This window comes from Ctenocephalides felis, unplaced genomic scaffold (assembly GCF_003426905.1).
Source record: "Ctenocephalides felis isolate EL2017-DRISC unplaced genomic scaffold, ASM342690v1 CF-g0.4_SCAFFOLD_01170, whole genome shotgun sequence".
In the NCBI taxonomy this organism is placed as follows: domain Eukaryota; kingdom Metazoa; phylum Arthropoda; class Insecta; order Siphonaptera; family Pulicidae; genus Ctenocephalides; species Ctenocephalides felis.
This window is the reverse complement of record NW_020537324.1, coordinates 70,747,361-70,760,201: the sequence shown is the minus strand read 5'-3', so window position 1 is coordinate 70,760,201 and position 12,841 is coordinate 70,747,361. Positions and strand designations below refer to the sequence as shown.

At 27.9% G+C, this 12,841-nt stretch overlaps 1 protein-coding gene across 1 annotated transcript in view; it reads left to right on the top strand.

Annotated features, from left to right (window-relative positions):
- LOC113367609 (histone acetyltransferase KAT6B-like) overlaps positions 1 to 12,841 on the top strand; it is a 15,610-nt gene continuing 2,769 nt past the window's right edge. Inside the window, exons 1-2 of the mRNA XM_026609201.1 lie at positions 1 to 137; positions 2,934 to 3,765. Of these exons, the coding sequence (XP_026464986.1) occupies positions 3,163 to 3,765 (603 nt within the window). The 5' untranslated portion in view covers positions 1 to 137; positions 2,934 to 3,162. The remainder of the gene's footprint in view (positions 138 to 2,933; positions 3,766 to 12,841) is intronic.

Genomic DNA, 12,841 nt, shown 5'->3' with positions numbered 1-12,841 from the left:
GAAAGGAATAAAAATTAATATATTGGTAAAAAACAGTGACCGTCGCTAAAACTTACATATATGTGTTTATGTGGATTTTGTTATTTGTAATTGACAAGAAGTTAATAAAAAGGATACTGAGGATAGTTAACGCACATGTAAGTTAAAATTAATGACGCTAAATGTACAAATCAAATGTAATGTTTCTATATATTCAAAATGGCTACCGACGGTAGTTGATTGTTTCGTGACAGACAACTGGCTTGTATAGATTTCGTGCGTGTGGCGTATACAACACATTTAACACAAAAACATTGTGCTAAAATTACCATTCATCAAATCTCCTTTATTTTTTTTTACAATTTTGGTGTAATTTTGTGTCCTTTACCGTGTATTTCAATGTCCGTCGGATAGTTGGTTTCTCGGGCGGCGGCATAGCTTTAAGCTTTTGATTGCAGATCGTACGTCAACCTTGTTTCATGCATGACGCGCTGTTGTACTCTTTTTAGTCGAACGCGCAGAAACCGCATCACAATATACAACTCCATATTTTAAAATTACATTTGTTTCATCTTATTTATTTGGATTGCGAAAGTGCGCGGCAAAATGACAAATGTCTTGCGTTAATATTTGTGAGAGAAGTGAACACATATTTTTGAGCGTTTGCGCTTACAAAATTTCCAGCTTTGTTGGTTTTGGTTGTTATATGAATTTATTTTATCCGTTGATCATTTTGGTATCTTGCAGCTGTCAATTTGAAGGTAAATAAACATTTAAGCATTTTACAGAAATATTGAAAAAAGTACTTATTTTCATTAATATTATGTTATTTTTTTCAATATTTATTATATTGTATCCATGTTACTATTATTAGTACTTTTAATTATCTAATTTTAGTTAAAGATATGTCATTAATTCAAATGCAGCAATTTTTTGTTTATAATGACAGCTGTTTCAAAAAGGCGGGAAAATTTATCCTTGTTGCTGTTGAACGTCATTTTGAATTTTATTCATGATATTATTCAATAAATGTTCTGATCATGATATTCCTGTCTTGTCTTTTTTTTTAAATAAAAAGACCAGAAAAATATATTATTTAGAATTTACATTTTGAGAAATTGTTTTTTTCACAATTTTATATAGTCAACTTTAGTTTTAACACTATAGAAATAAATATGTATTGAGTTTTTATGATTTTTTTTTTTTGTAAACTCCCTTTTTTTTTTTTATAAACTACTAAAAATTTTCTCTTTAGTACCGCAGCACCATGTTTTGTTTTTTAAATATTTTCCGACCTCAAATTTTTTAATAAAATTCTTTTATGAATACTCAACTGATATTCTAATTTATTTATCAGGCTAATTTTCTTTTCACAATTTTATATAGTCAACTTAAGTTTTTTTTTGTTTCTAATTTTGTTCATTTTATTTATAATTTTTTACATACATAATTTCTTACAATTATAATAATCGTGTCCTAATTATCCTAAAGTATGAATACATAATCTTATAATTAGATACTAGCAAATAATAATATTATAAGTTCATATAAATAAATTTTTAATCATGTAAAAATAATCACTGAAAAACCATATCTACCAACCACTAATATTTAACACTATGCAAACTGTATTGAATTTATACAAATTTCTCAAAAAAAAAAAAAAAATATATATATATATAATTTTTCGATATACCAGTGACTTCCAACTATGTTTTTCAGCGCCCCCTTTTTTTTGAATTAAACTCTTTTTAAATACTTCACTATTATTATAATTTATTGATCTGGCTAATTTTCCTGTAACAATTTTAGATAGTCAACTATACATATTGAATTTATACAAACTGCTCAAATATTTTTTATAATTATTTTGAAACGCCAGGGAACGAAATATTTTGAAAAATCGAAAATGAATTTTTTTGCATATCTGAAAGTTTCCGAGCATTTTGGTTTACCTTAGAAAAAAAATTGGTATACTTTCAAAAAACATTCGATTCGTATTGATGGGGAAACGAGCTGATTAGTTTTTGGCAAAAGCAGGTCCGCCCATTTCGGGAAAAAAAGTGCCAAAACTGTTTCGGAGATTTAGAAAAAAGTTTCAAAGCGTTATTTGGCGGTCGAGAATCTGATATTTTTTGAAAAAGAATTGTAGCTTTCAAAAAATATTAGTATTTTTTAAAATTTCATAATATACAAAAAAGGCTATTTTTTTCAATGTTCAAATTTCTCAAATGTTTTTAAAATTTTCAAAAATGTTCCAAAAATTCAAAATTCTCAAAATAAAAACTTTCAAAAATTTTAAATTACGGTACAGGAAGTTCCAACAATTTGCTTTAAGGCATGATGCCAAGCACCACAAGTGCATTCTTTTTTTTATATAATATATCAATATTTTTGGTTTATCTTTAAAAATAATATTTTGAAAGCAACTGTGGGGGCACGTTCCGCAGGTTGGAAACCACAGCGATATTCAGATTTATTTGTCGGATTGAAACAATTTAATTGAAATTGCCCTAATTTGTTTTTAAACTAGTTATGTAATTTTGTTACGTAGTTATAGAATTTATTAAAACTCTCCTTCGATAATTCAGGTTGTTGGGTTATAATTTGTTTGTATATTATGTATTTGTTGCAGTTCTAATTACAATCACTGATTTGTTATTAAGTTATAATGAAAGAAGATATATTTATTTTTATTGATTTTTACATGTTGTTAAGCGGACTTTACTTTTAGAAGTGAACAACTAGTTCAATTAAAACACTCCGCTACCAGGGCCAGCAACCATTCCGTGTAAAGCTTAATGCCCTGAAGTTTTGTCACCTTCATGGCCACTATAATAAAACGAAAAGACGTCCGAACAAGTTGATTATGTTGTATTCTTTAGGTGTATGTGTATTTAAACATTAAATTATTTTAATAAATCTATTAATGATTTAGGTCTTGATATTTCCAGGCGTCGCTACGGCGACATGTGTCGGACCGAGAGCCTAGCGGCGGTCGCCTTCACCAAAACAATACAACACAACAAACCGACGATGAAATTCGTCGATGACAACAAAGTAACAACACGATAAAAGCTAAAAATCCCTTATCAGCTTCTGAAAGAAATACTCTCGAATAATTCTATAAGTTTTTGACTTAACCTAGATTGACCGCGGTGTAAATAGTAAGAACCGAGAGATATGCCCGACGCCAACTCCAGTAATTCCCAAGCTGATGATGAAACCAGCGCGGAAGAATGGCTCGCCTGGATATTGGACGCGATACGTAAAATTCGATCACAGAAACAAAGACCAAGTGTCGAACGAATCTGTCACGCAATTAAACAACATCACAAGGATTACCACGAAGACGTGATAGCCGAACAATTAGAAATGGCAGTCCGACGAGGAAAAATTCTTAAAGTATTCAATAAGGGACAGAGTTCTTACAAAGATCCTGGCAGGTTGAGGTCTCGAGACTTGAAAGTCACTCGTAATACGGATCTTTCCAAAGTTTTGGCCAGGGCTGTGAAGGAACTGGGCGAGAGGGATGGATCTGCGTTGAGGACTCTTGAAAAGTTCATTAGGCAATCGTATAAGTTGGTTATTGATCCGCCAGATTTGGATTTAAAGTTAGTTCTTAAGGTATCGTTGGAGAAAGCTGTGGAAAAAGAGTTTGTGGAAAAGAGGGGAAAATTGTACAAGAGCACCGGAAAGCCTTTGACATCGACTGCGAGTCCTGGATCAGGCAGAGGCAGGAGCAAAAATGGAGGTGGCACGCCTAGGACTTCTGATGAATTTCAGGTAAGAAATAAAAAAATTAATTACTTTGCAATGAATGAATGAATGAACTGTGTGAATGTGATTGAACGACATACAAAATAAAAACGACAACTTAAATTTTGTATACTTTTGGGACAGTTTTTCATCAGTTCTTTATCATAAACAGTTTTTTTTATAGTAATCGCAAAAAATCGAAGATGAAAATATTTGCATATCTTTACGTTTCAAAGGTTTCTGAACATTTCGGCATGGCTTATATAATCTTATTGTTAAACAAAAAAGGATTTTTATTTGTTTGTTTGGAAAGATTTATTTGTTTCATATTATATTACATAAAAGAAAAAGTAAGTATATAAGATTTTGTATACCTATCATCTGATACCAATACAATTCATTGATAAATAACATTTGAAACATTATTGATTGTATAAATTAAGTAAATTGAATAAATAAAGGAAAAAAAATCACAAAAAAACCTATTGCACTGTTGATTTTTGGATGTGGCTTATAGTGTTAACACTAGAAAGACGGACGAATTGAGTATACCTACATTGCCTGAAAACAGTCAAAATGACTGCGTCGTGAAAAAAATAAATAATGCGTTTAGAAATTTGTTTAAAATTAATTTTTAATATTTCATGTACTATTTACATTTATACAAATTATCTATGAGTGCTAAAAATAAAAAAATAGTACATCTGAAAAAAAAAGTTCATTATTTTTACAATTCATGCAAATATAATTTGAGATCTTTTTATTATGAGTACATTTTCCGGAAACATGTTTGTTGCAACTTTGACACGTATTATTAGTTTTATTATTATTACAAAGTCTTATTTGGCAAAATTTTCTTTTATTACTACTGGTATTTGCATGATGTCTGTGGGTCATCATTTTTCTTTGATTTTTTTGTGTTGATGTCGTGTAGTCCGCAGAAAGCTGATCTGCCAATTCAAACAAAAACTGTTCTCCAAGGATTTGTTTTCTTTGGATTTTTATTCTTGTCGCTTCTTTGTAAAGAATCCAGGCATTTATCGCAGCCAAATCCAAAATATTGAAAAATATTTGCAGGGGTCATCTACGTGAACTGGATTTCACGGTATATTTTCTTTACCTTTGATCTGTCATGTTTTCTTTGCTGACCATAAATAAGTCAATTTCAAATTTTTTGCCTCATAGGCCCCACGAGCATATAAAATTCCAGTAAATGCACGTATTTCCGGTAACGATGTTGTCCAATCGTACCCCAAAATTTGACTGCCCTCTTCTTCTGTGCACTGTTTTATGTGTTTGATAATATAATTATCTATTATCAATGAAAATGCACTGACAAGATCACCTGTAATAATATTCTTTTTTGCAAAGCTCGTTGGCCCTTTCACACCCTTGAAAACACAGATGATGACCTTCCTGGAGTACCACCTTCGGCAATTTTGGTCCATACAGTACCATCGACAGCTGTTTCCGTTTCTTGAATTCTTTCATCAGTTCCTGAGCCACTTAGCACCCTCCTGCATACACTGATGGCACTTTCATTTTCATCAATAGTGATCACCTTTATCGCTACCCTCAGAATTAGATGATTCACGTGGAATATAATCCGATTCATCTTCTGATGATTGTGCCCAATTTTCTGCATTTGATTCTATGTCGGAACACTCTTCACTTATGTTTGTTAGCTTTTGCAATAATTCACTTCTCTTCGACATTTTATTTATAAGTTCTAAAAAATCATCTGAACAACGCGTTTTACTGAAAGTTACTACGTGAAAAAGACCGGTCTAATGTCAATACTTACCAAAATTTGGTTATTCTTATATAACAAATGCATTATCGCATATTGGAGATGAATGCACGCGAGGTAACGATTTGCAATACAATAACAAAGCCGTTTGTAATGTAAAATTTCTATAACAGTCAAAATGACTGTTTTCCGTCCATGCAGGCATAACATGTAAGAATATTGAAAATAAAAGTGAGATAAAGCAAATAATACGATTTATCTACGCATTTATATGTTGTATAAAAAGTCAAAAAATTTCACGAAGCTGCGACTTCAAATACATAGTTATTTTTATGTTTGAAAATGGAAAACAGTCAAAATGACTGCGTCCGTCTTTCTAGTGTTAATTATTAAGAATGACTGACGGTAGGTTGTAATTGTTATATCAAAACATATCTTGAGTTATAGATCCAATATCCGTAATAGTTGGGTTATTACTATGTTTGCATTTTTCAAAAAATTTCCTTGCTTGCTTTTTTATAATTTCATATACAAAAAAGGATATATGTGTATATGTATGTATGTGCGGATACGGATTTTTGTCGATGATTTCGAGAGTACGGTTGAACCGATTTGAATGATTCAGAAAATATTCGATTCCTCTTGATGTTTAGGCATGCTGATTAGTTTTTGGCAAAGGCAGGTCCAGCCTTTTCGAAGAGACGGGGTAAAAAGTGCAAAAAAAGAAAAATCATTTTTTGAGAGAACGGAGCATTCGATAAGAAAGAATGATTCATAAAACATTTCTTTTGTACTAACGGAATGAATAGTTGATTAAATTTTTGGGATGGCAGATTCAGCAGTTTCGGAGATCTAATAAAAAAAAGTTTAAAAAAATGCTATTTGGCGGTCAAAAATAATCATTTTACATATGCACATCAAATTATCATATATATTATAGACATTTTAATAATTAGCACTAATTGGCACTTTCTGGGTTCTATATCAAGATTTTTAAAGTTTCAATTTCACTCAAAAATAGTCCAATCAAATGTCCTTGACATTTTTGACAGTATGCATCTACCGACTTGAATGGTTTTTAAAATAACCGAAAATTCCAAAAAACCCGATTTTTTTCAAAAATTTCAAAAAAAAAATTTTCTTCCAAGTTTTAAAAAAAGTTTTAAGCTTTGCACTGCATGTTATTTGTGCACTGTGCACTTATAATTTTATATTCTATTGAATTCTGATTTTGCAAAATTTAAAAAAAAATTAAAGCTTTTAAAAATTTCTAATTATCATTTTAATAATTAGCACTAATTTGCACTTTTTTGGGTTCTGTATCAAGATTTTTAAAGTTTCAAATTCACTTATCAAATGTCCTTGACAGTTTGCAAAAACCGACTTGAATGGTTTTTAAAATATTTAAGAAATCTCAAAATTTTAAAAAAAAATTCAAGCTTTGCACTGCATGTTATTTGTGCACTTATAAATTCGATTGAAATCTGATTTTGCAAAATTTTCAAAAAAAAAAATTTTTTAATCTCAAATTTTGGAACGGGAAGTTCCAGCAATTTACCTTAAGTTTATTAGTTTATTTTACATTTTTACAATTAAAATTTTACAAAAAAGGTGTGCAATATTTATATGAAAAATTAAGTAAAAATATTTCTGTTTCCATATTCTGCGTTATATACATACACATCTTGCAGTAATTCTTTGTTCGCGGTATTGATTATCTTCGTGACTTGTATTCTCAATGCGTCTGTCTACTTACTTATATATGTATGTATGTATGTAATACATACATATATATACTATGTATATATATATATATATATATATATATATATATATATAAATACATTACCTTTCCTTTCCCTTGGTGTAAAAAGCTCGGTGACTTGTGTTTGTCTACTATTTCGTCCCCTTGTAATAGACTCTGTTCTGTTGTTGTTCACTCTGCTGCTTCTTATAAAATATTCATGTTTTATATTGCTGCAATACACGTTTTTGTTTTCAAATATTGTTACTCGAATTGATGGAAAAATTTGGACACAAATGCTATAAACATGGGAATAGGGGGGAAGGATTCTAGATTATGTAATTTGATTTAATATTATTTTCATCAAATACAACTGTTCTTACAATAGTCGACATTTAGTAAATCTAAGAACAATATAATGATTTAAATAGCATACATGATAATAGTAGAAGTGTTACTTACAAATTATACAAATTACAATTGAATACAGATTCCCTAATAATATAAAATAATATTGAAATATTACATATAAGTTTTATACCTTTTTTTATTATGTGCTGTGTGTATATTATTTTTATAGAATGATTATTATCACCAGAGACTCTAAGAGTTGATTTTTTTAATTTAAAAGATATATTATTTTTATATTTCAATCAGGCAAAGGTGCCTGATATAAGAGATTATGAAACAATTTTCATATTTACATATCATTTGTCTATTTTATTATACATTAATAAGCTTTATATTTGAAATATTTTTAAATATCTCTTCAATTTCTTCATAATATTTCTTTTTTTTTTATTTTACATCATTAAAATATTTTTATCATATTTAACACGTTAATTGCCTTGTCAGTCATATGTGTCTGACGCTAAGAAGTTCTACATAACCATAACGGCCATACAAGTCTGCGATATGATGGTAGTAAGATTAAAAATGTGTTACTATGGGGCTGTGTCAGTCATATAATGAGACATGAAAAAAATTCCACATTAGTTTCCCTGAATTTTGGCAAAAGATTTTTTTTTTTTGATACATTTTTAACTAAATTATCTAATAAAGTTACCCTGGCCCATTTGAATATTTTTCTGATTATTATCGTGGCGGTTAACGTGTTAAAGAACGAGGGAAAACTTTCCTGTATATTTTTGTCGCGTCGTAGTCGCTCTTAATAGGGGAAGTTAAAACAGGGGAAAATAATTATTTGTGGCCTAAATGTGATCCCAAATAGAAAATATTCACTTTAGTATTATCGGTATTTGACAATATTGTTGCAGTTCAAATTTCAATATTTTATTTCTTATAAAATTAGAATTATACACGCAAATCCATTTAAATATTCACATCTTTGCAACCTTTGCAATTCTATTCCAGTGTAAGATTTAATTTGCTATAAATTTTATAATTTATGATATCAAAATATCAAATTCTTATAAAATTAGTATTTCACATGTAACTTAATTTATTCATAGATTTTTTCAAATATACATTATTTTAATAATTTTTATTTAATTACGCTACTGATTATTTCAACGGATATGACTGTCATTTAAATTCAAGGCCAAAAATAATTAACATATTTACTTCAATAAATGATACCTGATATGTACATTACAGAATGTAGTGAATATTTTATTTTAAATAATCTAAAATTATTTTTTTAAATTATTTTAAAATTATTTGCACTACAAGTATATAATTATTAAATTAAAATGAAAATTTAGGATATATTTTTAAAATTGATTTTTTAATTTTAAATTAACGAAGATTATAAATTATGAGCAAGTTATTTGATAAATATTAAAAGGAACAATTATCACTATTACTATTTATTATTCAATTACAACAATATTTACTATTTACTGATATTTATAAAAAAATTTATTCCTCAAATAACTGAAGGCTAATTTTTCTTTCAAAATGTCACAAATTCCAATTAAATTTAAAAATTGAAATTCATTCTATTGTAAATGATGTGTAATATATTGTTGTTTTTTTTTCTGGTAACGTGCTATATGATGACACACATACATATTCAAAAAAAATGAAGAATATGAAAGCATGGTCTTTATTTTTTTATTATTATATATATCATAAAACATTGAGTCAGAATACAGTAAAAAAAATTAATGACTAACATCTGGTACATAGTATATTCCGGAAATATAGATTTGAAGATAAATTGTGAATGATTTTATAGTAGATTGTTTCATATTAATATTTACTATAAATATTATCTTGACAAGTAATAATAAAATATCTAATGAGCATAAATTTCTTTAAATTCTTATATATTTTTTACCACGAATTTATTTGGCCCTTGGTTTACAAATGAACCATTTGCTTTAAAAAAATTGAAACTAAACTACTCAATTTAAATTAAAACTGTTATAAACTATTCTAATATACATTCTTCTAACAAATAATAAATAATTTTATATAAATTATTTTTTTAATAAAGTAAGCCGTTGAGAATTAATGTTTTTTAAATATTTTACTTAAAAATTGGATCTGTGTGATATGTATTTTTTAAACTCTAAACTTATTGTAATATATACAGTGCCCTCTTTTTTTCATAATTACAATATTTGTTACAACTGCTAAATAATTTAACATCTAGTAACAATAATGAACAATAACATTAATTTAAATAAAAAAGAGTACAAAATAAAGGATAGTATTAGCAAATAAGCAAATAATAATAATAACAAAATTAATAAATAAAATTTCTGATTAATAAAAATAATGCTAGAAAAATAATAAAGTGGAATAAAAACAATAAGTGACAGATAATAATTCATATAACAAAATAATAATATTAGAAATAATAAGATAATAATAAAAATATTACGGTGCCCTTTTTGATAATAAAAATTTATTAGGCTTTTTATTTATATAGTTTACCTATTTTTTTTAATTATTATTTTCTAATTTTGTATATATATATATATATATATATATATATATATATATATATGTTCAATATTTGAAATCAAATGAAATTTATTAAGTGGTTTAAATAAATACTTCCCACTGTATAATTCGTTCAAAAAATGATCTCTTTTCATGAAGTCAGGAACATGATAAATTTTTTTTTTTTTAATTTCAATAATTATTATAACTGTTAAATTATTAACATCTAGTAATATATATATTCTAAATATATAATAAATAATAACAAATTTAAATAAATAAAAGTGCAAAGGATAAAATTTACATGAAAATAATATACGTAATATGATTTGATATAAAATATAAAATATATACATGATAAAATGATGTATTAGGTTGTCAAATATCTCCCTTCCGCTTTTTTGCTCTTGGTTTATAATACAAAAAGGCGGAAGGGAGATATTTGACAACCTTATATATATATTCTAAAAGCCCCGCATCCATGTCACATTCGCACATTTTTTATTATCATTTTTATTTTTAAAATTTAAAAATAAAATTTAAAACATTGTTGTATTTATTGTAGTTATAGAAGTTTCTAATTTCATTCTTAAATTGATAAAACCATGCTATTTGTTTAACAAAATTATTAATACCTTTGTAGTATCTTTCTCTCAATATAGACGATACCACATAATACAGAATCAATTTCTCGACAAATTAACAATATTGCTCTTCAAGTCTTCGACTCGATTGAAATACGAAGTTTATACGAGCAAGTAATGTGTTATGTTATTTGAACTGAACGTGTTGATTGTACCTTAAACGCCCGCGGCGTTTTCATTGTCAGATACCTCACCGTGTACGGCCGGAACGCCGTCGACGTAACCTTGAAGTTACCCTCTTCTTCTTGAGCTGCCTGCCTGCTGGCGCTGGTAGTAGTGCGTTTCATAGTTTTGTACATATTTGCCAACTATCACGAGATATGAATGAATATAATATTCAGCTCTACTTAATAATAATAAAATATTTAAAAACTAGATGACCCGACAGACGTTGTCCTGTACCCATGCCTACAATTGTTTAATATAATATACTAATATTTAGCCGTTTTGCTAAAAATAATAATTATTGTTTTTTAAATTACTCTCCACGCCAAAATGTATATACATTTCTAATATGAGCAATTTTAAATGTAGAGCTGCTTTAAATAAAATGATGAGTCTCATTTCCCACACTATATTGGAAATTGAAGTCTTCTAAACGGTATAACATAACCATAACTAACATAACACTGGTACTTCATGCTGGATTAAATTAATTTAATTTTTATTATTTAAGATTCCAAAATTGCATCTTAAACTTCTCCTAATCGATATCGTGAGGGCCGAAATTGTATGTATTCATCTTTACTTTCCATTTGTTGGTATAAAGTGAAATTTTTACGAATTTTAAAAATATTGTGGAAAGATTAGTAAAAGATGCAAAGAAATTATATATTAAAAAAAACTATTGAAAATTTAATATACGAATCTTGTGTTGGAGCCCCCTAAGACGTGCGCTCGTATTTTTTGCGTGCATCTCATTAAAGGCAGGACCGGCCCTGATTAATACTTAATTTTATATTTTGAGCGAATTAATTGTCTTATCCTGTCATATGTGTATCATTTAATCTGCCATACATATACTGTATTTTATATTATTAATTTCTGCACGTCCAGCTGCTTTTTGGCAATAATGATGTAGACATTTCATTTTCTTATTCATAATCATAAATTTATTATACATATTCTATATTGTCTAGCTAGGTTCATAAGCAAATTGAAATCTTTGGCAGATGATAGTTTTTCATTTGTTTTCAATGCAAACAATGACATGTCGTTTTTTGCAATTTTTTCCATTTATTTCTACAATATTGCACATACATTCCAGTATTTTATAATCACATATATCCTAGAAAATTTCCTTAACAAACTTCAGAAAGATTTATCAAAATCCGAATAATCGTTTAGAAGGAGTATACAGTGAATGCTTGTAATTTAATGTGAACTTTATATAATAGCAATAAAGCTCAAATTGATTCTACGTTTTAGTTAGAAAACGTTTGTTGAGCTGTTTTTGGGGTTTTCCCGGCAATTATTCGATTTTTTTTCGCCGTAAGAACCGTACTTGGACTTCAACAAATATTTTAAAAAATAATTGGCCAAATTGGTTCAGGCGTTGTTGAGTTATGCGCTTACCAACACATTTTGCGATTCATTTTTATATATATAAGATGTACATCGGGCAATACATTTTAATATTATCATGATACTTTTCATCAAGTTACAATAACCCTGTTTTTGTTTTTTTTTCTAATTATTTGATTGAATACCGAATCAAGTACTGAAGGTCGAAATAGACCAGTCTATTGTCCTCACTTTTTTTATCATTACCGAAGTAATTATTTCTTTCAATTTAAGTATATCACTTATTGAAGTCCATGAATATCGCAGGAGTTCGTTTGATTGTATTGTTGTGTCCAGGGTTCTCGATTTAAAGTTGTCCGGCAACTTTTTTTCATTCGTATGAGAACAAACTGCTGTAATTGGCCATCGGATGTATGAGGTCGTTAATTGTGTAATAAAAAGCGATTCGATATTTCTTTCGCGATCGCTGATGCTTAAAAATGAATGTAAATATTTTTGATAAAATTATATGATGATAGTATTTTTACA